We start from the raw sequence: 27,995 nt of genomic DNA, 5'->3' as shown, positions 1-27,995 counted from the left end.
TGCCTAACTTTTAGGCACTTAGAAGAATCATTGCAATTCACAAAGCCTGCCAAAGCTATTATACAGTGAATGGGGCGAGATAAATATCTAGGCCTGACATTCACAAAAATCAGCACGCTAGGCAGGAAGCCACCTAAATTAGTCAATGACAGATGCTGATGAAAGGGGTTGAGCTAAGCCCAATTCCCTCACACCCCTGAGTGATGCCGTTATACCAACTTGAGTGCCAATATAGACTCTCACAGAGGTGGAGTTCTTTAGCCAACTGGAGAGCTCTCTCCCATCGGCTTAAAGCGTTTCCATCACTAGTGATATAGGGGTGCAGCTGCGCCGCTGTAAGTGCTGTAGTGTAGATGTAGCCTAAATCTAGGCTGCTGGAAGGTGCTAATCTGCTAGCAATTCACACTTGGGAATTCTTTTTGGAGTTAGGCACCTATACCATTTTAGCACGAAACAGCAAGATAGGGATGGTGTTTTGGGGAGGAGAATCTCCCTCAACTTTTAGCCCAGTGGTTAGGATACTCAACAAGCATGTGGGAGACACCTGATTCAATTCCCCCTTCCATCTGAGGGGTAAAAGGAATATGAACAGAATCTGTCACCTTTCAGGTGAGTGCTCAACCACTGGGCTGCGGGATATTTAGAGGTGGGGATCACTCCATCTCTTCTGTTGAAGCTGTTGCACTGTGGATAAATAGTGAATGACAGTCACTCAAGCACAGAGATTGTATCCAGTGTGACTGCTCTAATCACCAGACTAGAGTCATTCTCATGCTTGTACTTTCTCTCTCTCTCTCTATGGCCCATGTGAAAGAGAGACACGGTGGCAAGGTAATATCTTTTGTTGGACCAATTTCTGTTGGTGAGAGAGACAGGCTTTCAAGTTTACGCAAAGCTGTTTAGGTTTGGGAAACGTACTCAGAGCGTCACTGCTAAATACAAGTGAAACAGATTGTTTAGCATAAATAGTTAACACTTATTTCAAGGGACCATCCAAGGTGAAGTGGCCAGTTAACATCTCTCCAGTCATGGATGGAAGGGAACAGGTGGGGGGAGGAGTTTTAGTGGATTATAGATTGTTGTAATAGACCATAAATCCAGTGTCTATTCACTCCATGATCTTTGAGAGAGCGAGAGAGAGAGAGCAAACAAGCATGAGAATGAGTCTATAACCTGGTGGTTAGAGGATTCACCCAGAATGTGGGAGACTCAGGTTTGAACTGGAGGACTCCCCACCTCCTGGATGAGTACCTAATCACTGTGCTAAAAGTTTTGAGGGGGCTCTTCATCCTCCCTCGACCTTTGCTGTTTTGTGTGAACTCACCTGGGGAGCCCAATCTGATAGGTAGCCTCTGAGCACACCTATTGGATTGGGCCCCACACTCAATTTAAGAGGCCAAATGCTCAGTACCCTCCTGCGGTTTGTGAATTGCTCTGGGTCTTAAGCAAGAAATAGATATCCAGGCGCCTAGAGGAAGACAGCATGGCAAATGCTTAGAAGTAGAAAAATAGGTACCTAGGGAATTTCTATTGCAAAAACTTAGTTGCTGACTTATTTAGGCACTTACAGGATTAGGTGACAGCTCAGTGGGAATTTTGTGCATCGCAGTGGAGCATAAAACTGGGACTTAGGTGCAGGGACCAGAGGCATAGGGAATGGTGGGAAAGCCTACCTCCTTTTGTGCATCCAGGCCTCATTCCATAGGTCACCAAAGGATGGGAGACAATGCTTGGAATTGTCTACCAGCTGCCATTTTGAATACACGGAAGAACTGGCAGTGATTTGCTCCAAAAGGAGCCATGTACAGTCTTCGTTAGTAGAGAAAAAGACCATTATGTGAAGTCTCATGAGTGAGAGAGTCAGGAAAATAGGTGATTCTAAAATCACTTCACCAGAAAAAAGGACTCTAATCTAAGTGTCCTTGTCTATGCTTATTTATATTTAATTATTGTACATGTAGTCATTAGTGTAGATCCAGACTTTATGAATTACTGTACCTCTATAGCTCTAATAAATGTAAATGATGAGAGTATTTTAATGCTCCCACTCTTTACCAGTAGGGGTAACACACACTGTAGCTTCTGTAGCAGAGCACATTGTGCCCACCTGGAGCTTCTTGCATCCCTCCATTCCTCCTTCTTTCCCCCACAAGCACCTTGAGTGACGCCTTCCCATGCCCAACCATTTCAGGGACTCTCTACTAATCCCATCACCCCTGTCCTCATGCCAGTGGCTGTGTCTCCTCCCCCATACCACTGACTCCTATTCTCCCCTCACCCCCAATGGCAGGGTCTCTGTGTTCCTCTTCATTCCCCCATCCCATCTCTACACACACACCCCTACAGTGCCTGCTCCACTCTTCCCAGAGCTCCTTTTCCCGCCCTCATCTATCTCACCTCCCCTGTTCCTGCTTATTCTTCTCCAGCTCTATTTCCCAACTCTGGGTCTCTGCTTCTATACCCACCCAATCCCGCTCTCTGGACCCCTGCTTCCCTCATCACCACCACTCCCTCATCCCCATCCAATCTCTTGAAAGTTCCCGCTTTGTTCCTCATCCACTCACCCCTATTCTGGGTCTCTGTTTTTCCCCCTTAACCTCCAGGTCCCCTCCTTCCATCCCCTCCCATTTCTCTCCACCCTCGATTCCACCACCACCACCCAGGCCCCAGACCTTGCCAGGTCCCTGTTTTTCCTTCCACCATTCCCTAGCCCTCTAGTCACTCCTGCTTCCCTCACTGGATCCCCACTTCTCCCTCACCCTGTCCCCACTTTCCCCATACAAACCCTCCCTGTAAATCTCTCTTATTTCTGTTACAGTTCAGGATATGGCACAATGTTCCCACATGGCAAGTTAAGCTGCTGCCTCTGATATGTGTACATAGCAAGGGGGTGGAGGCAGAGTTTCCTCTGTCTGCAGCACCAGACAATCCGGGAGCCCTGATTTTCCCTTGAATCAGCCTTCTCTGGTGTTCCGATTTGCAGCAAAAGTAATAGGCTTGTACTCATGGATGCCTGGAACATTCCCTGTAATTTTGGAATTGGTGGGATGTAGTGTTCCACAGTTATTGTGTTACAGACAAACAGACTGACAGAAATTGCCACTGAGTTGAGCATTACACACCTCACTTTGCTTGGCCAATTATGCTAGGCAGCTAATTATGTTGTCTTAAACAATTTATAACTTATGATGTGTCTTTTCCTTTATTTACTATATTAAGTTTTCATTTTATAAAATGCCATTTTTCTTTTCTCTGAGAATCTGAAATATTCTGTAATTTCTCATTTTAAAAAGTGTTTTAATGTAAATATATTCAATATAAAAATCTCAAATTTTGCTTTAAACTTGCCAAACAACATGAATGTGCAGAGGTGATAACTGGAATTGTGTGTTAACATACACTTTCTAACAAGCCTCTAAAACCTGAAAAGTTAGTTATGTGTGCAGGAGGAAATAAATCTATAATTCAGAACCTGGGAAGGTATCTTGATCAAAGACCATGTTTCTTTTCCCTCTAAATACCATATTTTAAGTTTTTCAAAATTTAAAGAGACTTTGTTTAAAAATAATCACTTACACTAGCATTTGAGGTTTGGGGGAGCTTTCATACCAGGAAACAGATGAAGCTGAGCTGCAAGATGTGCTGACTGGCTGTTTTGTAATTGCATCAGATTTGCTTTTTGAAGAACATATAACACTGCAAGGAGAGTCTCTCAAGGCAGAGGGAAAAGACAAACAACCAGGAGTACAGACAGGAGTCATATTCATTCCATCTCTTAAATATTCGCTGTTGATCCTTTCAGATCTCAACTCTTTCTCTTCCATTACACCATGATTCTCCTCAGAGTCCACATTTGTACCTCCATCTAAAATATAACTATCATCCGTTTCCTCATAATACCCATTTTCAACCATTTCTTGATCCTGCTCCTCCTCCTCCTCCTCTTCCTGTTGTGAAGAGCCAATGGTTTGTTTTTCAGATGTTTCCTTTTGAGGGCTAACAGGATTGCTGTTGTCAGTAGGGCAAATATCAGAAATATCTGTACTACTTCGAGAGCCAAAGTAGTTTTCTACAAGACCTTGTTTCACCATATCGGTACTGCTGGTTGATGAGAGATTATTTGCATCTGAGTGAGTTTTACTTTCAACTGTTGGCAATTCCTCAGTTGCTTGCTTTAGTTCTAAAGGTCTGTTAAGTTTTCCCTCATTTGTTTTCTCTACATTACACTCAACATTACTAGATTCTGAACCTGAAACAACACATGGCTCCCCCAGATAAATAACTTCTGAATGTAATTCAGTTGCTACTTCTGTAGTGTTCTGATGCCTATCACGGCTTAGAGAGTCCTTAAAAACGGTGTCAAAGTTTGCATGTGGGCTGTAACTTTTCATCTCAGTAGATATATCTTCATTTGAAGCAACTAACTGTAAAGGATCTTTTATGCTTGAAAGTGAGGAATGTAGAGAGACAGTTTCATTGTCTGAATGCGCTGAAAATACAACACACTGTTGCTGCAAAATTATATTTGATTTTTTGCTGTCATCACATTTTGGCAAATCAATTGTTCCCAGATCTAATACAGTTTTGCTGTCACTTAGTTGGCATTCAGGTACAACAGATATCTTTGAATTTTCATCAGGTGAAAGATCATCATCATCGGATGGTAGAGAGTTTATGGATGTCAGGGATGACTGTATTTCACTCAGTGCACTGGTACTTTCAGTACAATGGTTTTCTATTGCATTTTTTATATTGTAATCCGGTTTTAGTAAAAGCTGAGGAAAAAGCCTTTCACTGTTGTAAGCACTTTGCCCTTGAACGGCTTCGAAAAACACATCGGGGTTGGAGTGTGCTGCAAAAGAACTTGGTTCACTTTCTACACCTGAATCTGAAAACCTAGATGAGGCATAAGTGACACTAACATCTGGTAACTTAATCATGTCTCCACTTACAGCAGCGTGAATCTCTTTTGCAGGAAGAGCAGAATGATTGTTTTTTATTTTTGTCAAGGCATCTCCAATATGTTGGAAGTTTGTTTCTTGCCCATCTTCCTTTTCAAGCATTAGTGCCTGTTCCCCTGAATTAGCTTTGCTTCCAGATTCTGTAGTCTGAAAGTTAGTCACCTGTAAATTTTCTCCATGCACTCCATCTTGCAGAAGCTCTGCCCATGACCCAGTACGAACAGTCACTTTCTCTCCTTCATAAGGATTCTTGTTACTTGGTTTGACCTCAATTGTCCTCACTCCTAGTGAAGCTGGCTGACAGCCATGACAATCTTCAACTATGCTTCTAGACATCAGGATGCTATCCACTTGTGTAACTCCAGTACCTGCTTGGGAGACATTAAGTCTGCCAAATACAGCAGAATTTGCACAATGAGAAATCACAGGGCTACACTGGCTTTGCTGAACATGGTCAGTTTTGGCAGATTTTTGTTCAGCTCTGGATGGCAAATATTTAAGTTCTTTTTGACTTATTTGTCTGGTGCAGGTCTTTGTGTCATAAGCAAAGCCACCTGGTGGAGGGTCCAGTCCTTTTTGATGATTTGAAGGCCTGCCTTCATAGCATTTAGAGATGTCCTCTGGTGCTGTATTTTTCAAACATTTGTAGCCTACCAAGACCACAGAGTCCTTAGAGGTCTGTTTTACTATTTTTTTTGTGTTTTCAGTTTTCATTGTTTTCATTAATTTAGTAACCTTAACTTTGGATTTATTTGCATCTTCATTTTTCCCTTTCAAAGACTTTGTTAGCTGCTTTTCACTTTCTGAATGCCAAATACTATAGGCACCCGCAGGTCTGATATTCAATTCTGGGCTAGAAAAACCAGCTACAAAACCTTCTTCGGCTTCAAATTTATCCAGCTTATTGGAATCTGACCTCTGAAGATTCTCAACTACCAACCAGGGTACATCCAAATCTTTTACCAAAAAAAAGAGAAAAGAAAAGTGCAGTTTATAACAAGATTATGCAAAATTACTAAAGCTATGCAACTTTCATTACTAAATATAAAAAATCTTTAAGATATAATATATATATACACACACACACACACGCACACAGGCGCACTAGATAAACATTTCAAAGGAACATTTCTCTATAACTAGAAAATACACAGAAAAAGATACCTGATTTTTCTATAGTTTTAAACTCATTTTTCAGAGGAAAAACGCATGAGCTTATATTTACCTTCAGTAATGGAATCTAAATACCGATCTTCAAAGATTATAGGTAATGAATTCAGGTCTCCATCTAGTTCACTGCATTCAATAGGAAGAGGTGGAAGAGAACTACAGAAGGAGGTGTTTTTGATAGCTGTACACATCTGCAAATGACTCTGAGCACTGAAAAATATTACCTTACATTAAGAAAATAATTATAAGAGAAGAAGGTAATCCTAAAGATAAATTATTACTGTTAATATTTAAACAGAATACACTAAATCTAAGTTCTGATTAAATTAGTTACACAAGTACGCACAAAGCATTTTTGTAATCTAAAACATATTAAAGATAATACTTGTGACATGCCATATGCTGTGCACTATAACAGCTGTTTCTGTGTATTTAGTTAGCAACAAGATTAGGAAAAGTAATAAGAAAAGCCTCAATATATTCTATTTCAAGTTACTCACTGTAGTTCTTGATATGCAAGAGCAGCTTGCCTTGGATGCTCAAGACAAAAGAATGCTTCAGAAAACCTTCGTACCTGAAAGATTCCAATAATTGCAACTAGCAAAATAAGAATTATTTTTACATTGAAAAAACAATAAAAAAAAAAAACCAACAACATTGCTTTATCACAATGTCAGTGTCTCACATGAATAAATAGTAATATTTTCATGAAATGTTTGGTCATCAAATTTCATGAACAAGAGTGTCAGTTTAATACTTTTTTTTTTAAGCACTAACAGATGTAGACTTGGGGCAGACATTAGTTTTGAATAGGCAGCATAGTCTTGACTAAATAGGGGAAAGGTAACATGTCCCAGTTGCCTATCTGGATACATAACGAAGACGTGAACAAAAAAATTAAGATTAACTAAATTTCCTTTTATTTAAATTTATTTCTTATGAGCAAATTCAAAAACATATGATGGTTATCCCTCAACAGTGAAAATTCATCAAATATTCTTCAGTTCCTGAGAATGCAGCAGGTCAAAATTATCCAGGAGTGTGTAATTTGACCTTTTTCTGTCCCAGATTTCAAAGTGAACAAAATATAGTCCATCCGTCCAATTACAATGTACAAAATATTTTCATTTTAGATTGCCTTTACCATTGCTCCTGAACAGGGGCGTACCAAGGGGGGGAAGGATGGGAAAGGACCATGCCCCCGGGCACTGGCCTGGGAGTGGGGGGGCGCTGCCAGCCAGGCCCTCCTTGGAGAAACCGCCTCCGCTCACATCCCCTACAGAGTTTATGACCGGCCCCTCCGCTCCCGTCCTCACAGCCCTTCTGCCCCCGGGCTGGGCACAACAAGAAAGCCGTGGGCCGGGTTGGTGCAGCCGCCAGGGAGATCAGTGGGGGGGCAGCTTGGCCGGTGCCCCCGCCCCTGGCTGGTGCCTGAACCCCTCAGTACGCCACTGCCGCCGCCTCCCACAGTGGGGGGGTGTGGGGGAGAGCGGGAAACAGGCCGCAAACCTCCCACCGCAGGGTGCCGCCGCTATCGGGGGAAGGGGGCCGCAAATACATGTATTGGCCCCTGGGTGCCGGAGATGCACACTACGCTGCAGTTTACAATGCCCAAACATGCAACTGTAATGCTGCATTATAACAAGTTTTATCTAGTTTGGTTGGTTTTAAAAGAGATGCAGAGAAAAGTGTTGGGGTATAGAACAAGAGAGTTTTCTGCAACTCCATAGGCTATTTTCAACACAAATATCTGTTTTATTTACTGACTCATATAACAATTTTAAGAAATGTTTAAATCACTCAGCCATCTAACTATACTTGAAGCTAATCTGTTTAATAATGTTTTCTTACTACTTTCTTTTGCACATCCCCTTCCATTCCTCTGAGTAACTGATATACTCGTGGTCTCTTAGATTATAAACTCTTCAGGGTTGAAACAGACTCAATATGCATTTGTATAATTCAATGGGGCCCAATCCTCAATTGAATCCTCTGGGTGCTACCATATCAGCTAAACACGTACACCAGTAATCACCGCTACATACAATACAAGGAAAATCTAGTCAAGCACTGTTGAGTTCTGCAGCATGAGATTATGGTACTATGCAATTCACATGTACTCAGAAGCAATAATTAAACTGAAAAGCCCAAACGACTTTTTGGTTTATGTGTAAAACCCATTTAAGTCTTATTTTCCGTGCCAATAAGTGTCCACAGTAAATATTTCTCAGAGAGAACTAGCCACATGTCAATCTCTGATTTTTCAAGTTTCTATCATTTACATGAAATTTTTTTAATGGAAAAAATATAGGAAAATATTTTATCCCAGTTGCATAATTCAGAAAAAACAAAAACAGGATATGAATCACTTTACCACAAAATTCACCTTTAGGCTATCATCAAGCATGAAAAAGTTCAACCACTAGGGAAAGATTTAAAAAAGTAATGGGGAAGTGAAAACAGCAGGTTAAAAGGGAAACTGCATTGCACATTTGACTTGTGGCTTTTCTTATAGCTTTTACCAGCAGAGAAAGTTAATCTATTTTTCCTATCCCAAGGAATCATATTTAAATGATACAGAAATGTTTCTGTTTGTAGAAGTAGACTTCCAGTTATAATGTTTCCTTAGATCTTAAATTTGCTGCTCTGGAAGCATAAGCTCAACATGGCTAGTTGGTTTTTGTTTTATATCATCAGACAAACCACACACTCTCCACTTCATTCCTACAAGAGATTGTGTCCTTTTATTCTGGAAAAATGAGACTACCTTTATAAAGAAAAATTAGCATAGTCTGTGAAATATGGAGAAAAAGCCATATTAATATCCCTGCCCTGAAAGTCTGAGCGAGAGCTTGAACCGGTGTTCAAATGGGAAAGGCATAAACAAAACAAAACAAAACAAAACAAAAACTTCAATGAGACACTCCAATCACACATCAAGGGAAAGTTCTTTACACAGGAATCAACTTTTCCTCTTTGTGATGGGGTCTAGCCCTTTTAGAGGAGTCAGGGACCAACTTATCTGAGACACGCTCCTTTAAAGGAGAACAAGCCAGCTCGGATCCAGCTGAAAGTGCTAGGTTTATTATTATTGTTAGGATTATGGTGGCACCCACAAAAACTGTGCTAGACAATTTTAAAGCATACAGTAAAACACAGTCCCTGCCCTGAAGAGCTTGTAATTTAGGAAAGGAAACCTGTGCATCATATTAATAAAAGTGATATTACTCAAATTATCCAAAATCTAAGTATAATTGATTTTTGTGCTAAACCAGTGATTAGAAATGGAAATAGAGGACTGAGTGCTGTCAACTGGGTTAAAGATGCAGATCTTCCAGCTTTATGCCATTCTTCGGAGAAAGGCACTCTACAGAAAGGCATAGTAGTAATAATACTGATCACTTACATAATTAATATTGATGTTGCACTAACTAATCTTAACATCCTTTCTAAGCAGGTAGCAGCTAGGAACATTAGCATATGGTTGACCTTTTCCTAGCAATAGACATCTGATATGTTTATGTCTTTATTAAAATATTTAAACATGTCTACTTTATTATTTAAATTTTTAATTATTAAAATATGTCTACCTTATTAAAGTATTTAAAACAAATGTCTATCTCCCAAACATGTCTACTTTAATCAAAAGTGCCCATTAAAACATCCAGTTGGCAAATGAGGGAATTCACTATTATATAAAACCAAAAGGCCTCATTCATAACTGACAGTTTACTTGCTAGTGTACTAAGAAGGTGAGTGACTCAGATGATACTCAGCAATTAAAAAACAAGGTTACTTACCAGTAACTGATGTTCTTTGAGATGTGTTGCTCTTGTCCATTCCACTATAGGTGTGTGCATGCCTCCGTGCATGGCTACCGGAACTTTTTTCCCCTTACCAGATTCTATAGGGCCAGCTCTGGCGCCCCCTGGAGTTCCACAGACATGCCGCAGTATATGAGGCGCTGCCGGCCCTACGTCCCCTCAGTCCCTTCTTTCCACCAATTCCGGTGGCAGGGACGGTGGGTGGGTTGGGGAATGGACATGAGCAACACATCTCGAAGCACATAAGTTATTGGTAAGTAACCTTGTTTTTTCTTTGAGTGCTTGCTTATGTCCATTGCACTATAGGTGACTAACAAGCAGTATTTGGAGGTGGACCGGAGTTAGTGGTGAGCTGCTTGCAGCACAGCTCCGCTGAAGCCCGTGTCTTCCCATGCCTGTTGGACAGAGGCGTGGTGGGATGTAAAGGTATGTACCGCCAGCCTGGCAGCTGCTCTGCAGGTGCCCTGTCCTGGCACTTCCGCTAGGAAGGCTGTAGATGGAGCTTGAGCTCTGTTGAGTGAGCTGTGGTGGCGCCTGGAAGCGACACCTTCATCTGCTCATAGCTGAAAACAATGCAGGAAGTTATTCACAAGGAAAATGCAACGGCAGAGATCGGTGGACCTTTCATCCCGTCGGCTGCTGCGACGAAGAGCTGCATCGCTCTCCAGAATGGCCTCGTATACTTGATCAGTATACCTGGTGCAGTGCCGCCTTCTCTTCTCCTCCGAACCGTGTGGTTCAGGGAAACATAGGGGGTAATATATCTTGGTCACAATGAAACTGGGAAGCCACCTTGCGGCGGAAGGTGCAGTGCGGCCTCAATGAACCTTATCTTTATAGAATATAGTATGAGGGGGGCGGGCTCTGAGGTCAGAGCCCTGATCCTGGAGACCTTCCTTGCCGAGGTAAACACCACCAGGAAGGCCACCTTCCCAGAAGGCAGGAGTAGAGGGCATGACGCCATGGGTTCCAAAGGGGGGGGGGGGGGAACCAGGTCGAGATCCCAGGGAGGCACTGGGTCACAGACATATGGATAGGTTCCTGAAGGGAGCGGGAGGCTCTAACTGATATCAGGTGGGAGAACCACAATTCCCCCTCCAACAACTGATGGAAGGCTGATATGGCTGCTAGGTGGGCCTCTGCGGAAGCCGCAGCTGGTCCCTGGAGCTTTAACTGTGGCAAGTATTTCCCGGATCTCCTGTACTGGCAAAAGGCTAGGCAGAATACCCCAGGACTCCTCCCTGCAGGCAACAGCCACTTCCACTTAACCCGGTACACAACCTGCATGGAGGGCTTCCTGCTACCCACCCAGCAGGACTCACTGGACTTGCTCTGAGCAGCTCACTTGTGGTCCCTTGGCCATCGATCCACCACTCCCTGAAGTGTGGAGGGTCCAGGTGATCCTGGGATCTGGGATCATGCTGTCTCGGAGGCTCCCGAGGCAGGCGATCGAGAAATCCAGCAGTATGCTGAATCCGTGCTAGCGTGGCCAGGCCGGAACAATCAAGATACCATCTGTTTAACCCCTCCTTATCTTTAGCAGGACTGTATGCAGGAGGGGAAAGGCGGGAAAGTGAATATGAAGCTCTCTGACCGCTACCAAAGAATGGCGTTGACAATTGCCCCCGCCCCTTGACCACGGAGAGAGCAGCACTGCAGACACCTCGTGCTCCAGTCCGATACAGACAGATTACCCTTGGGGAAACCCCCCTCCAGATGGTTATAGACATCCTTAGTGGGCGCAGCGACCTCTCGTGGTGAGGAAGAGCGACCCCTTGGCGCGGTCCGCCTCGTTGTTCCTCACACCCGGAAGGTGATCACCGCCAGGTCCTAAGGACTGATAGGTTCCCTTCATAGGGCTGACGAATGGGCTCTCCCCACCTGTCGATGTAGTACATGGCCGCTGTACTGTCTGTCAGCACCTGTACTACTCTGCCCTCGATAAGGCGGGGGGACATTCCGCAAGCCCTGCAAGCATTTCACAGATCTTTATATTGGTGTGCCAACTTCTCTCCTCCCTTGGCCATACGCCTTGTGAGCAGAGGTCAGCGTGGATACAGCACTTCACCCTCTGCCCGAGGCATCCGATATCAGGGTAACTGGAGGAGCCTGCTCCACGAACAGAACGTCCCTTTACACATCCCGAGGAGTCGACCACCAGTCTAGGGAGGGGAGGAGAGAGGACCATAGCCTCCTGGTGCAGAAGTTACCGGCTCGGACTGTACATCAAGGCTAGCCGTCACTGAAACGGCCTAAGCGTCAAGCTAGCTAGCCTCACCACATAGGGCCGAATTGTCATCCGAGTCCTTCCCTGTACCCAAAGCACTGACTCATCCCCGAGGAGTTGACGGACTATGGTCCTGTCCACCAGGAAACCCCATGGGCCTCCATACAGCCGTTGGGGTGACCATTTCCTCTAAGGCCATCTGGGGCTACATGTGCCTGGAGCTCTGGCACCTTTTGTTGGTGGCGGCTCCCCCAGCTACTACATCCGCAAAGGGACACTGAGGCACCGTCAAAAGACCACGGTGGGTCTGCCCCAAAGGCTCTCACTGTGCAGTACCGTCACTCCAGAGAGCGTCCCCTCGACATTGATGACCTCGACTACCAGGTTCGATGTGGGTGCCGCTGCTGGATCTTCATTAATGATCTGGAAGATGAGGTAGATTGCACCCTCAGCAAGTTTGCGGATGACACTAAGCTAGGGGGAGTGGTAGATACCCTGGAAGGTAGGGATAGGATACAGAAGGACCTAAACAAACTGGAGGATTGGGCCAAAAGAAATCTAATGAGGTTCAACAAAGAAAAGTGCAGAGTCCTCCACTTAGGAAGGAAGAATCCCATGCACAGCTATAGACTGGGGACTGACGAGCTAGGCAGCAGTTCTGCAGAAAAGGACCTGGGGGCAACAGTGGATAAAAAGCTGGATATGAGTCAGCAGTGTGCCCTGGTTGTCAAGAAGGCTAATAGCATATTGGGCTGCATTAGGAGGAGCATTGCCAGCAGGTCGCGGGAAGTGATTATTCCCCTCTATTCGGCATTGGTGAGGCCGCATTTAGAGTATTGTGTCCAGTTTTGGGCCCCCCACTACAAAAAGGATGTGGACAAGTTGGAGAGAGTACAGCAGAGGGCAACAAAAATGATTAGGGGGCTGGAGCACAGGACTTATGAGGAGAGGCTAAGGAAACTGGGCTTGTTTAGTCTGCAAAAGAGTAGAATGAGGGGGGATTTGATAGCAGCCTTTAACTACCTAAAAGGGGGTTCCAAGGAGGATGGGGCTAGACTGTTCTTCAGTGGTGGCAGATGACAGAACAAGGAGCAACGGTCTCAAGTTGCAGTTGGGGAGGTCTAGGTTGGACATTAGGAAAAAGTTTTTCACTAGGAGAGTGGTGAAGCACTGGAATGGGTTACCTAGGGAGGTGGTGGAATCTCCATCTTTAGAGGTTTTTAAGCTGAGGCTTGACAAAGCCCTGACTGGGATGATATAGCTGAGGTTAGTCCTGCTTAGAGCAGGGGGTTGGACTAGATGACCTCTGAGGTCCCTTCCAACTCTAATATTCTATGATTCTATGATACGGACAACGCTTCAGCAAGCTGGGCTGACCTGAGCATCATCCCAGTACCAAGGACTTTGCACTCTGCATGCATCTTGGCGCGAAGTCAAACTCCGGCAATCAGGTTCTGCCCGGTCTCGGTGCAGGGCGAACTCCTCGGTGCCGAATCTGTCTCCAGCATCCGGGTTCAGAGCTGCCTTGGTGTGGGGGCAAACTCCTTGGTGCTGCGTCTGTGTCCAGTGACCGGGCTCGGCCCCGCCCGGCAAATTCCTTGGTACTGAGACTGTCTCCAGTGACCGAGATTAGCGCCGCATCATTGCGAGCGAACTCTCCACTGCCGGAGCGATGGGATGGACCTCACCCGGTGCCAGGGGGTCGAGACCGGCAGCGGGCAGGCGACTTCGCTCTCTGCCTCGATACAGGTCAGTCCAGCGACCGCGACCTGAGAACTTCTAGGGGAGCGTTTCTGCTCTACCCTAGGAAACTGGTCTGCAGGAGATCTTCCTCCCCGTACCAGGGATCTCCTGAGCCATTCAGGGGGTCCCAACATGGGCTTCCCCCGTAACACCAGCCTCATCTCTCTCGTGGAGGTATGGGCGGCAGTGGCGTATGTAAGGTCAACAAGGCTCTTGCCACCCGACGGCCTTCAAGTTCGACGATGCCAGTAGGTGCCGAGGGGCTTCCCCACTCCAAAGCGTAGGAGAAGGCTTCTTGGCTGGAGACGCTGGCTCAGGCAGCAGGTCTCCATGATCCGACCTCAGTATGGATTGGTGCTTCACCCCGCCTGCTTAGATGGTGCGGGGGAGTATCGAGTGCCCATTATGTCTCCTCACGGTGCTGAGTCGGGTCAGTGCCAACAGTGCCCTCTGCACTGGCGGCATGCTGGGTACCGCAGCAGGTTGGTTCGGAGCTGGTTGGGGGCTCCATAAGCGAGGCTTTCAGGCGGATTTTTTGAAGGTCCAAAAGCCTTGCAGATCCGTTCATCTCTTACAAGGGTTTCCCCCTCAATCTTCAGGCAGTGGGGGTCACTTAGCGGGAAAGCCTTCCCGCTGGAAGCACACAGCTTGAAGCCATGAGACTGGAGCATACCCACTCCCGGTAAAGTCTCAGTTAGACTACCTCAAGGTCTCTAACTACCACTAACAACAGTTATTAAGCTAATTAACTAAGACAAAAAAAATCATTACTTAAAGTTCAAAACACGGGGAATTAAGCGCTTGCAGTGCAAGTGCAGACAGTTCCAGTAACCGTCAGAGGTGGAAAGAAGGAACTGAGGGGGCGTAGGGCCGGCAGCGCCTCATATACCGCGGCATGTCTGCGAAACTCCAGGGGGCGCCGGAGCCAGCCCTACGGAAACTGCTAAGGGGAAAAAAATTCCGGTAGCCATGCACGGAGGCGTGCACACACCTATAGTGGAATGGACATGAGCAAGCACTCGAAGAAATAGATTTTAAGGCAGCTGATGGTAGTGGTTGAACTAGCTAGAGTCCTAAACTAAATAACTTAAAATGCTGAGTTAGACGATCCTAATCAACTACCTAATAAGAAATATAAAAAAAACCAAATGCTAGCATTCTTCCCAATTACTGAAAAAAGTATTTGAGAGCCGGGATACGGAGATGTCACACCAAGAATACAGTTGCAAACCTTACTGCTGAACAAGAGAGCCGAAGTTGTCTGACCTCAGTTGTAACTAATTACCTTACCATGCAGAGCAATCAGGACTAAAAGGAGGAGAGATCCTTAGAATTTTATCAATAACTTATCTCAGGTGGCACCTTAGCAACAAGAGAAGAGGGAGTTTTACTTTTAGTTTGTGGTTTACATTATACGCAACTAGCGACACGAGGTGAGCAAGGTAATAGCTTTTATTGGACCAACTTCTGTTGGTAAGAGAGACAAGCTTTTGACCTCTCCTTCAGACCTGGGAAACGTACTCAGTGTCACAGCTTAATACAAAGTGGAACAGACTTTTTAGCATAAGTAGTTAACACATATTGTAAGAGACCATTCAAGGTGAAGTAGCCAGTTAACACCCCTCCAGTCATGGATGGGGAAGGGTGTGTGGGAGGGGGGACAGAGGGCTTTTAGTGGGTTATGATTATTGTAATAAGACATCAATCTAGTATCTCTATTCAGTCCAAGATTTTTAGTGTCTAGCAAAGTTATGAATATAAGTTCTCAGGTGTTGTGCAGGTTTCTCTTGAGGATTGAGAGCTCACATATAGAATGATCGCTTCGTGAAAAGTGTTCACCCACAGGTGATTTGGAGTTTTTGTGTCCCATCATTTTTCATTCGAGAGCATAGTGATTGTCTCGTGTCACCCACATAGTTGTCATTGGGGCATTTAGTGCACTGGAGGAGGTACACCACAAGTTGTGAAAGGCATAAGTAGGACCCATGAATCCTGAAAAGTGTGTGGTGAGGGGTACTGATAACTGTAGCAGTGGGGATATGGCTGCAGTTATGCTTCTGTTGTTCTGGCAGGATCTGGTGCTGCTTTGAGTTTCTGTGTCCTACTCTGTGGGGAGTTTGCTTCTAATGATGAGCTTACAGAGATTATGGGGTTGTTTGAAGGCTAGAAGAAGGGGCTCAGGAAAGATTTCTTTCAGGATGTGGTCCCCATCAAGTATGGGTTGTAATTGTTTAAAAATGATACTCATATGTGTTCCAGTGTGGGGTGGTAGGTAACAACAGAGTTCACTGATAGAAGTTGGTCCAATAAAAGATATTACTTCACCCACCTTGTCTCTCTAATATAATGTGCAGGCAGTTAATGTGAGATATTTAGTTTCCGTTATATTTTTAGTAGGGAAATCAGGCTGGAAGAAATAGTTACAGGATAATCTGTTCAGGCCTACCAGATATCACTATAAAACAAAAATGTATCATTACAATATATTTACATACTAAATTGATTAAGGTATAATATAAAAATAGCATACTCTAATTTTAAACATTTTTTTCAGGTCACCTACTTAACTGAAAACCTCATTAGTTGTACTTGGTAACTGTGTACACACAAACTCTCACTCAACAATACTGTAGTTATTCTTGTAATGTAGCAATAAAAATCTGTTGTAATCTTTAAATTAGAGGGATGATGTCTTATTAAAGGTAATCTGCAAGAATTTTAAAAATTAAAATAATTGTACTACTATGTGCTGAATGTCTCCAACAACAAAAATTCAGCACATAAATGTTTCAGAAATATTTATATTGCAATATCAAGACATACAAACAGACCCAGATGTCTTTGATAAACACCATACAAAATCCAGTACAAGGACAATCAGTCAGCATAACGCAGGTTTATTTCAGGGAGAGGTGATTCCTTGCAGAAGACATGGTCTATAAATATGAGAATGGTAAAATTAGCAAAGATGACGCATTTAATAGAGCACATTATCATGCAGCCTATTCATTTCTTGCAATAAAAATGCAAGACTTTCTGTGGCATGGAAAAATATAAGCTCTCCAGAGAGGGTAATAAATAGGATCTTGCATATCACAACTAAATTTATTAGCAGCCTGAAGCCAAAAAAGCTATGCCACTGGATATGAGCAGATCCTATCTTAAGTGAGACCCCTTTTCACTGAAAGCCGTTCAGCACAAGAAAATCTCATTAATCCCCAGAGCATAAAGATTCATTCTAGTATTTAATGCATAACACAAAGTGCTATATTGTGCATTTCAGAATTACGTTCCAAATAGGCAGTCAAATATTCTCTGAAATCAATGCTCATAGGTTTCTCATTTCTTTTTAATTTTAGGTCCCCATAACTCAGGGATTGTTGGCTGCTGCTCCAAATGATATGTGAACAGCAGTGTCTTCTGTGGCCTGTAATATCAACCAGAGTTTTCTGCTCAATCCTGCAGCCAACCTATATGGGGTCAATTAAGTGGACATGGACTTTTGTTTATTTTTCATTAAAAGGCATGGATTTGCACAGTGTTTCAGAAAAATAGATTTTTTTATCTTTTGGTACAGAAAACATAAAAAATCACCTTGGCAAACTAGCGTTCTATAAACTTTCAAAAAATCCATTTAACTGCCCCCCTATAAGTTGGCTCCAGGAGGGTTTCCTAGTTGATGGTACATCACCCAATTCATGGCCAACGGTGGCCAAAGAGCTGGACCCAATAACCTGAGTTTGTCAGGTTTAAAAGAAAAATACAAGTTTAATATTACTTATGTACTGCATGTCCCTTTCATCCTTTGGTGTCTGGATATAGCACATACTGTACAGGAACCTTAAAAATTTGTTTTTAAAATACTTGCAGGCCACTTTCTAAAAGAGATAAGATGAATTTAGTTCTTTTTGGCTATAAGAAGGGTCACCTTCAAGTACAGAGCTGTCACTTCAGAAATGTGGCAGAGTGCGTGTCTCTCCACAGGACCTACATTGTGGATAACATGTAATTACTCCATCCCAACTTGGAGCTGTGAATCTGGATTTACACCTGTGGGAAGTATATTCCTGTAGCTATGTTTGAAGATTTAAAGTTTAGTTTTCTACCAAAAGAGTAAATTTGAGCAATGTTTAGGCTCAAAAATGATTCTGGGGTCAAAAGTAGCTTGAAAAGAGTCATTCCTCAACTTCAAGAGAGAAAACCCAAGGCAGACCCATGTAGTAGCAAATGATTTTATTAGTACACTGTTTAAATTTCTTTTAAACACATCATATCTCAAAATAGGAAAATAAGGATTTAAAAAGCTGCTATAAAACTACAACACTGTCAAAAAATATGGAGGGAACCTCTATACAAACTCTGTGGAACATTACAATGGAGTGGAAGCTGACAGGATAGGGATCGTGAGAAAAAAAATATTTTTGTTGATATGCATATCGAAACTCAGTTAGTGGGGCATTCAACATATACTGATGTAGCTGACTGAAATTACCTAAAGTAAGTGCATCGATATTTAGTTTTCTAAGATAATAGAGCTGGAGAGATTAATTTTAAAATCAGAGGCTATTTCAAAACAAGTATAAGATACTGCACATATAAATCATTACCTAAATTATTTTATCTTTAACATAAGGGCTGAGATAGAGAAAAATATTTATCCTTTTGTATTTGTATTTGTAGGAAGGCGCAGTGGCCTTCCTCTGAGCCTGGGCCCGCGGAAGGGCTGCAGGCGCCCAATCAGACTCTAGACTTGCCGGCAGCCCAGTCTGCCCAGCAACCAGACTACTGGGCCCCGATAGGTCCTGCCGGGCGGCCAACCCGACAGCAGGGGGCGGAGCCTTAGGGAGGGCGGCAGCTATAAAAAGTAGGCCCTGCAGCTCAGACGGGAGAAGGCTGCCGGCGGAGACAGACGCGCTGCCTCGCCGGCTGCGGAAAGGGGCTGAACCTCGCCAGACTACTGCCGCAGGTAACCCCCTCCCGGCCTTGCGGCCCCGGTGACCCGCCTCTAAGGCCTGGGTTGGGCCTCCGGGCCCTCTGGACTGGCCGAGGTCTCCAGGCCCGAGGCGCCGGGCCCAGCCTCAGGCCCGCAGTGGCTGGGACGAGCCACCTGAACCAGAGGGCTGGGAGTTCCGCCCAGAAGCTGGTCCGGACCTGGAGGTGCTGCCAGACGCCCAACCCCAGGAGGCGGGATCTGACCTGGAGGAGTTGCCGGAGGCGGAACCATACCCACAACCCTGCGATCTGGAGGAGCTGCCCCTCGCTGAGGAGCTTCCCAGTCTGCCCCCCGTGGACGCGGAAGGACTGACTGGACTACCCCGTGCAGTGTACCCCGACGACCCCGAGGAACCAACGGACATAGGTACCGGGGAACCAGGGGAGGAAGGAGCCCAGGGACAGCCAGAGGCGTGGCTGTACGAGGGGTAACGCCCTGTCGGCGTGTTGCGGCGGGAGCCCCGCCGAGTGAGTGGCAACACCCGTGCCACTGCTAGGGCCCTGGGCTGGGACGCAGTGGAGTTGGGTGGGCCTGCGTCCCCCTCCCCTCCCCCCTGATCCTTGCCAATCCCCAACAGGGAATCAGCCTCTGCCGCCCGCTAAACTCGAGCCACTGCTCCTTGCTCGCCCGCCCGGCCTGAGGGCCGGGGCGAAAGACTCCTTGCTCGCCCGCCCGGCCTGAGGGCCGGGGCGAAAGACTCCTTGCTCGCCCGCCCTGCCTGGGGGCCGGGGCGAAAGACTAGAAGAATAACATTCCCCTGTTGTGTAGGAAGGCGCAGTGGCCTTCCTCTGAGCCTGGGCCCGCGGAAGGGCCGCCAGGACTGGACCGGGCAGGAGCCCGTCCTACAGTATTATACACAGAATCTGTAAACATCAACATACTATGTGGGCTACCATACAGCGATTTCTAAGTAAGAGTGGCTTCCCCTTTATATCCAACTTTAGAAATAACTTGGAGGATCCTCAATACTGCTATTGATTTTACATGGAAGGTGCTCAGATACTAGGGTGATGGATGGCAGTGTAAGACTAGGATAGATACATAGTTGAATGGGGTCATCCAACTATTAATAATAAAATATCTTCCCTACAGAGTGAACTTTGCATCATTTGTGAAGAATCAAGATTCAGTCTGCCCAGGAAAAGCCAGTGCCATAGCCATGAGTTCTTTCACCAAGAAGGCAGAGTATCCAGCTCTTGTTAGTTATGCCCTGGACTCCGTCAAAGTGTCCCTGATAATCATAGCTGTTGGGCCACAAGAAAAAGGTCATTGAGACAGCTGGGTTACAGGCTAGCCAGTGCGCTTTGTAGAGAACCAGAACCTCAAAATGGACTTTTTGTTGGATAGGTAACTACTGTAATGTATAAAGCACAGGTATGATGTGGTATGATGGGCCAGAGCTGCAAAGTGTTTTATCAGCTGCAGCTTCCAGGTAACCTTTTCATTATCACAGATATAGTGAATTACAACAGTTTAGCTTGGATATGACAAAGTCATTGATCACTGTGATTATGTCTCATTCAATAAGGACTGACACTGTTTCCTGATCTGCTATAAACAGAAGAGGTTTCTAGCTACTCCTGCTATCTGAGAATCTATGCTCCAAGTTTGCACATAACCTGGATAATTGAAGAAAGGAGGGAGAAAATACCTTCATTTGAGGTTGTAGTCACAGCATTTGCTTATTCTTGATAATATTTTACTCTATCAACCAGCATCATCTCTGTTTTGCCTAAAATAAGCCCAAGGCAGAAGCTTTTCACTAATGTCCCAGGTGGTTTCTGATTTGTTTCTTCTATTCTAAGATTCTCCATAATAGCCTTTTCTCTTCAAGAAGTTATGAATGCTATCATACCTTAAGCTGCACATTTCAATTCATGGCTAGCAAGTAATGCCTACATGTAACAGGGAAGTACAATGGTACAAAGATCAGCTAAGTAGGACTCCTAAAGAAAAATGTTATTCTGCACAAATACTCTCTCTCCAAAGCATGAAATTTATTTTCTAAGCTGGGTTTCTAATTCAGAAATGCTGTTAATTGCTACTATGCAGTAGACAGAAATATCTTTTAATTACTTTTAAAATCACATTTCACCAATTAGCATCAATAATTAATTTAATCCACAATTATAATTGCAGTTCGAAGACTACTCTCTAAATTCTATTCTTCTGATTTTCACAATTATAGCAGAAAAAGATAGAATTTGTCATCTCATTGAAAGCTTGTCAGTTTACAGAATAAAAGGTCATCAAAAAAGTTTAAAAATATATGAATCTGTTCTATGTAATACTCAACTGTCAGGTTCAATACTCACCCTCAATGTGTGATGTTCTTGTGCTAGTAATGCTGTGACTTCCTCCTGCAAGGTAATGATCTCTAAAAATTGCCCCCACAGAGCCATCAGAAGAGAGCAAAGCTGTGCAAGATTCATGTTTATAAGTTCTGCCAGTTCATCAGGATTTTCCATTTTCTGAAATTAGGAAAAAATATTCTTACTAAACTTATAAATGCTTGATTATCAATGATGCCTTAACTTGCACACAAAACCAATGAAATAAACTCAGTTTCATACGGTAAAATATTTATCCTCAAAATAATTTTACAAATAAATAAATAAATAAATAAAATTAAAGCTTTTTTGTCCAAACATCAAACACACTTGCCTTCATTTAAAGTTACATTACTAACGAAACATTTTTTATGTGGTATTATCCTGGAAAGTCGTTTAGAATCAGGTCACATCATCTTAAATTGCAATGAGAACTTGACTCACATCAACTGTAATTTTAAAATGAAGGCCAAGTTTGTAACCACTCTCCTTGTTAGAGTTCTAAACTACAGTGTGAAGTACAAACACAGGGAATTAGAAACATGACACATTAACACAAATTGTGTCATTGCCAATGATGAGTGCTGCAGGGATAAAACTGAGATACTGATGTTATCTTACAACTAGTTTAAAATAAGAGACATCTCCTCTCCAGAGCTGATCCCACTGATCATTGACTGTGTGGCACTTGTATTTTTAAAAAGTCAGTTTGCTACTTCAGGGCCCACTCTCATGAGGCATTGAGGACCTCATAGAACCAGGCCCGCAAAAGAAAGATACATGGGAAATTCTTCAGTTTACTGCAGAACTAGGACCTTCTCTTGTAGCATGGTTCCATTAAAATGAAAGGTAATTAAGTGCTAGGGACAGTGTCTTTGGTTAGTACTCCCTGCAATAAGGATCTTAATATTAAATTAGCACATGTATTTTAACACTAATCTCAACTGACCTAAAAAATACAGCACCAGACATTAAAATTGCTGTTGGTTCAGCGGCAGGTTCTTGAAGCCCTATTATAAACATATGATGGCAGAAGTGGTAAGAGAAGGTAATCGAGGTGAGAATGATCAAGGTATTGAGGCAAAGGTTTTAGCAGCTGGGTTAGTTAAGAAAGAGCTGATTTTGGTCATGTTACAGAGGAAGAAGCATATGTAGTGAGGAAGTGCACAAGTCCTCCCTTCTTCAGTTCCTTCCCACTATTTCTTGCTCTCAATTGACATCTTGTCTGAACTTTAGACTTCATGCACTTCAGCCCAAGCTGAGGGAGAGGGATGGGCAGGGTAAGAACATAAGAACAGCCATCCTGGGTCAGACCACTGGTACATCAATCCCAGCATCCTTTCTTTCGACAGTGACCAATGCCAGATGTTTCAGAGGAAATAAATAGAACAGGTAATCATCAAGTTATCCACCCCAGCACCCATTTCCAGCCTCTGGCAAACAGCAATCCCTGCCCATCCTGGCTAATAGCCATTGGTGGACCTATCCTCCATGAACTTATCTAGTACTTTTTGAACCTCGTTATAGTTTTGGCCTTCACAACATCCTCTAGCAAGGAGTTCCACAGGTTGACTGTGTATTATGTGAAGAAATACTTCCTTTAGTTTGTTTTAAACCTACTGCCTATTCATTTCATTTGGTGACCCCTAGTTCTTCTGTTATGAGGAGTAAATAACACTTTTTATAGACCTCTATCATGTCCCCACTTAGCTGTCTCTTTTCTAAGCTAAAAACTCCAAGTCTTATTCATCTCTCCTCACATGGAAGCTTTTCCATATCCCTAATCATTTTAGTTGCTCTTTTCTGTACTTTTTCCAATTCCAATATATTTTTTGAGATTGGGCTACCAGATATGCACACACTATTCAAGATGTAGGTGTACCATGGATTTATAAAAAGGCAATATGATATTTTGTCTTATTATCTATCCCTTTCCTAATGATTCCCAACATTTTGTTAGCTTTATTGACTGTCACTGCACATTGAGTTTTCAGAGAACTATCCACAATGATTCCAAGATCGCTTTCTTGAGTGGTAACAGCTAACTTAGACACCATCATTTTATATGTATAGTTGGGATTATGTGCATTACTTTGCATTTATCAACATTTAATTTCATCTGCCATTTTGTTGCCCAGTCAAACAGTTTTGTGAGATCCCTTTGTAATTCTTTTCAGTCTGCTTTGGACTTAACTTGAGTAGTTTTTTTATCATCTATGAAATTTTGCCACCTCACTGTTTACCCCTTTTTCCAGAACATTTATGAATATGTTGCACAGTACTGGTCCCAATACAGACCACTGGGGGACTCCACTATTTACCTCTCTCCATTCTGAAAAACTGATAATTTATTCCTACCCTTTGTTTCCTATCTCTTAACCAGTTATTGATCCAGGAAAGGATCTTCCCTCTTATCCCATGACCGCTTACTTTGCTAGAGAGCCTTTGTTGAGGGACCTTGTCAAAGGCTTTCTGAAAATCTAAGTAGACTATATCCACTGGATAACCTTTGTCCACATGCTTGTTGACCCCCCCAAAGAATTCTAGTAGATTGATGAAGCATGATTTCCCTTTACAAAAACCATGTTGACTCTTCCCCAATAAAACTTATTCTTCTATGTGTCTGATAATTCTGTTCTTTACTGTAATTTCAACCAATTTGCCTGGTACTGAAGATTGGTTTACCGGCCTGTAATTGCCGGGATTGCCTCTGGGGCCTTTTTAAAAAATTGGCGTCACACTAGCTATTAGGTAAAGGTGGCTTCAATCTATCTTTGTGCTTCCAAGATTCTGGGGGTTAATACTGACCATAGGGTAATTTAGAGAAGTCTAATGGGCTGCTCTAATTTTACCTGGGTGGCTATGCACTGTTCTGCAGAACTGGACAGAATTGCCAGAGCAGTGTTCTCTAATCACTACCTTTCTTGTCCCCAGCCCTGTCACGCTCTGACACTGGAGGCTGCAAGGTAGGCAGTTAAGGGCTGCATCTACTAGCCCTACATGCTGCCCTTTCCCAGGAAGCTCTTTCTGACTTCTGTAAACCTTTTAGCAGCATAGAAATGTACGGCTGAAAGGGACCACGAGAAGTCATCAATTCTAGACCCTGAGTTGAAGAAGGACCAGGTAAATTTAGACCATCCCTGATAGGTATTTGTCTAACCTATTCTTAAAAACTTCCAATGATGGGGATTCCACAACTTCCCTTGGAAGCATATTCCAGAGCTAAACTCTCTTTTAGTTAGAAAGCTTTTCCTAGTATTTTACATAAAACTCTCTTGCTGTAGAATAAGCCCATTACTTCTTGTCGTACATTCAGCAGAACGGAAAACAATTGATCACTGTCCTCTTTATAACAGCCTTCAACATATTTGATGATTTATCAGGTCCCCTCTCAGTTTTCTTTCCTCAAGACTAAACAAGCCTAGGGTTGGTTTGTTTTTAAAAAAAACTTTTCTCAGAGTCGTTTTTTCTAAACCTTTTATTATTTTGTTGCTTTCCTCTGGACTTTTTCCAAAGTGTGGTGTCCAGAACTGGACACAATACTCAAGGTGAGGCCAAGTAGAGCTGTACAAGTACCTCACGTGTCTTAATACACCCAGAATGATATCACATTGCTGATTCATTTTATTTATGATCTACTATAACCGCCCAGTCCTTTTCAGCAGTACTGCCATCTAGCTATTTTGTAGCTGTGCATTTGATTTTTCCTTTCTAAATGTACTGCTTTGCACTTGTTTTTACTGAATTTCAAACCAATTCTCCAATTAGTCAAGGTCCTTGTGAATTCTAATCCTGTCCTCCAAAGTCCTTGCAATCTCTCCCAGCTTGGTGTCATCTGCAGATTCTATAAACACACTCTCCACGCCATAATTCAAGTAATTAATGAAAATACTGAATAGTACTGGATCTAGGACTGACTCCTGTAGGAGACACGTCCTCCAAATTTGACAGTGAACCACTGATAACTACTGTAAGTATGGTCTTTCTTTTGCACCCAATTTATAGTAATTTAATTTAGATCACACTTCTCTAGTTTGCTTATTAGAATGTCATGTGGAGACTCTGCCTTACTAAAATCAAGAGATATCACACCTACTGCTGCCCTCATCCATGAAGCCAGTAACTCTGACAAAGAAGAAATTAACTTGGTTTGGCATGATTTGTTATTTACAATCCATGCTGGCTATTCTTTATAACCTTATTATTCTCCAGGTGTTTACAAATGGATTGTTTAATAATTTGTTCCAGAATCTTACAAGGTATTAAAGTTAGGTTGACTGGTCTGTAATTCCGCAAATCTTCTTTGTTCCTCTTTTTAAAGATAGGTACTATGTATGCCCTTCTCTAGTCCTCTGGGATCTCACCTGTTCTCCATGAGTTCTTGAAGATAATTGCTAACAGTTCTGATATTCCTTCAACTAGTTCTTAAAGCACCTTAAGATGAATTTCATCAGGCCCTGCCAACTTGAATACATCTAACTTATCTGGTCTTGTATGGTGTGTGTGGGGGGAGTGTAAGTGTAAAACACCCTGCATGCTTTTCAGGGTTTAGGGAGTAAATAATTCAAAATAAAAAAACCGCATAGAGATTTTAAGTTTGAGAGATAGGAAAACACTGGTATTTTCAACAATCAGAAAAAAAAAAAGAGGGGAAGAGTCAAGAGGAAAAGATAAAAAGTTCCATTTGGAAAAGATGAGTTTAAGATGGCAGCGGGACACCCAAGAAGCAGTATCTTAAACATATTCAGAGACACAAGAGAGAGAAAGGAAAAAGGACAGAGAGATATGGTAATCATCTGGATGAAGATGAAACAAGAGGAGGAGAACGGAGACAGAACCTCTAAGCAATAATATAAGCAGAATCTCAAATAGATAAGAGAAGAAGGTAAGGAAGAGGATGAGACACATATGAAGAAGATTACATAATGATCACAGCAAGGCAGGGGGAACTAGAAGAATGCAGAGGTGAGGAAACAGAGAGAGACTAAGTAAGAGAGGAGTGATCAGCTGTGCCCAAAGAAGGAAAGAGAGAAAGATTACAGAAATGTAAGAAGCTTTTAGTCTGTGAAGCAATGTTGGCCTGTGAAACACTTCCTAGTGGTCCACAGAGAGCTGGCTAGTCACATGGTGCTGACTCTCCTTGTTTCCAACTTTCACATTATATTAGATACAAGAAAAGATTTATTTTTAGCTAATGTTTCTTTTCCACATAAGCTATACTGCTTTATGAAATTGCCTCAGCAATATTGTGCTATTGAGAATGAAAGGGAAAGTGGACTGCATATTACTGAATAGCAGGAGAAGTGGACTACACTATGAAAATGTTTGCGAACTCCTGCTTTAAGCTTTGCTGAGTAGATAGTTAGTCAACTAGGTCAAATCAACTTTGATGAGGGATGACAGTAGAAACCAAACTGGATAATATTAAGGAGAGCTTTGTGAAGGAAATCTAAGCAGATTGAGTAGACAGTATGTCCAAGTATTTTGGAGACAAAGTGGAGGAAGAGGACAAGGATAGCAAGTAAAGAGGCAAGTAGGATAAAAGGAAATCTTCCAGGAGAGGGAATACAATGGCATACTTGAAATTGCGTGTGTGTCAGTAAAATAAGAAAAGTTGAGTGGATGAGAGAATTAGTAAGGGAGGATGGAGTAAAAAGGATAGGTTGGGGGGTAGTAGAAGGAAGACATCAGAGCCTGAGGAGGAAGTAAAATAGAAGAAAAGAAGTATGTTGAAAAGAAATCTTTTTTTTTTTTTAAATTCTCAGATTCTAGGCAAAGGAGGATTAGGAAGAGAAGAAGATAATTTAGAATAGAGTAGAATGTAAAGAAGAGTTGGCAGAGTTAGCAGTGAAAAGTCCATCTGGAGGAGAAATAGTATCAAAATTAAGATTGAAATGCAAAAGATTACTGAATCAAATATAATTAGCAACCATATCTCAATCTGCCACAATCCATAAGTGGAAAACAATATCTCTTGGAATGAGGGACAGTTGAGAGAATTATTAGCAAAAAAAAAAAAAAACCCACAGAAAATAATCATCAAAACTAATAATTTATCTCGGCAGCAATCTATGAAATGCTAACAGAACATACTTTGCTTTTAAGTTATTTTACATTTATAATGCATAAGAGACAAAAATTACCTTTACTTCTTCACACAGTTCTGAAAGGCGAGCTTCTACATCTATGTTTTCTGGAAAGATTAGGGTGCATATGCATAAAATTATATTTTTACCAAATTTAGAGCCATATTTTCCAACTTGCAGAGCAAAATCGATTTCCCTCTTATAGCAATTTAACACAAAAAACTCAAAGAAAGCATGATGTCACTTAAAGGACTACCATCAACTTGAAATCTAGTGAATTTCAAAATCTGAGCTAAAAGGTTTGAATTACTTACTAAGACCCTGAGTCCCTATGACATTTTTTAATTTTATTTTATAATTACATTTACCTATTTTAAAAAAATTTCTCCTCTAACTGTTTGAAAGACTTATAAAAACAATGGGAAATGAGTACCTAACAACACTGAGGGAACAGGGACAAATGGTATGCTGACAAATACACACAAAAAAAAAAGTCCTACTGATAAAGACAGAGAAAAATTTCCTTTAATCTTATAGTAACCTTAGATGTTGTCTGTAACAACTTTAGATAAAACATTTTCATACAGAAGTGTGATTTTTAAATTGATGATATTCCTTTAAAGTAAAGCAACATAATAGAATACAATTAATATTTGTGTCT

General features: G+C 42.6%; 1 protein-coding gene across 5 annotated transcripts in view; it reads right to left on the bottom strand.

Annotated features, from left to right (window-relative positions):
• Positions 1–27,995, bottom strand: part of FAM135A (family with sequence similarity 135 member A) — a 153,543-nt gene that overhangs the window by 51,107 nt on the left and 74,441 nt on the right. For all 5 annotated transcript variants that reach the window (XR_010917105.1, XM_067532673.1, XM_067532675.1 and 2 more), the window contains exons 11-15: positions 27,392–27,441; positions 21,234–21,389; positions 6,632–6,705; positions 6,187–6,341; positions 3,577–5,917 (exon numbers count right to left, since the gene is read on the bottom strand). Coding sequence is in view for 4 of the 5 variants with exons in the window: in XM_067532673.1 (XP_067388774.1) it covers positions 3,577–5,917; positions 6,187–6,341; positions 6,632–6,705; positions 21,234–21,389; positions 27,392–27,441 (2,776 nt within the window). In the remaining variant the exon portion in view is untranslated. The remainder of the gene's footprint in view (positions 1–3,576; positions 5,918–6,186; positions 6,342–6,631; positions 6,706–21,233; positions 21,390–27,391; positions 27,442–27,995) is intronic.

This window comes from Emydura macquarii, unplaced genomic scaffold, assembly GCF_026122565.2.
Source record: "Emydura macquarii macquarii isolate MOO-44397 ecotype Brisbane River unplaced genomic scaffold, CSIRO-AGI_Emac_v2 contig_3295, whole genome shotgun sequence".
NCBI lineage: Eukaryota > Metazoa > Chordata > Testudines > Chelidae > Emydura > Emydura macquarii.
Note: the sequence above shows the minus strand (reverse complement) of the source record. Positions and strands in the feature narration are given on the sequence as shown.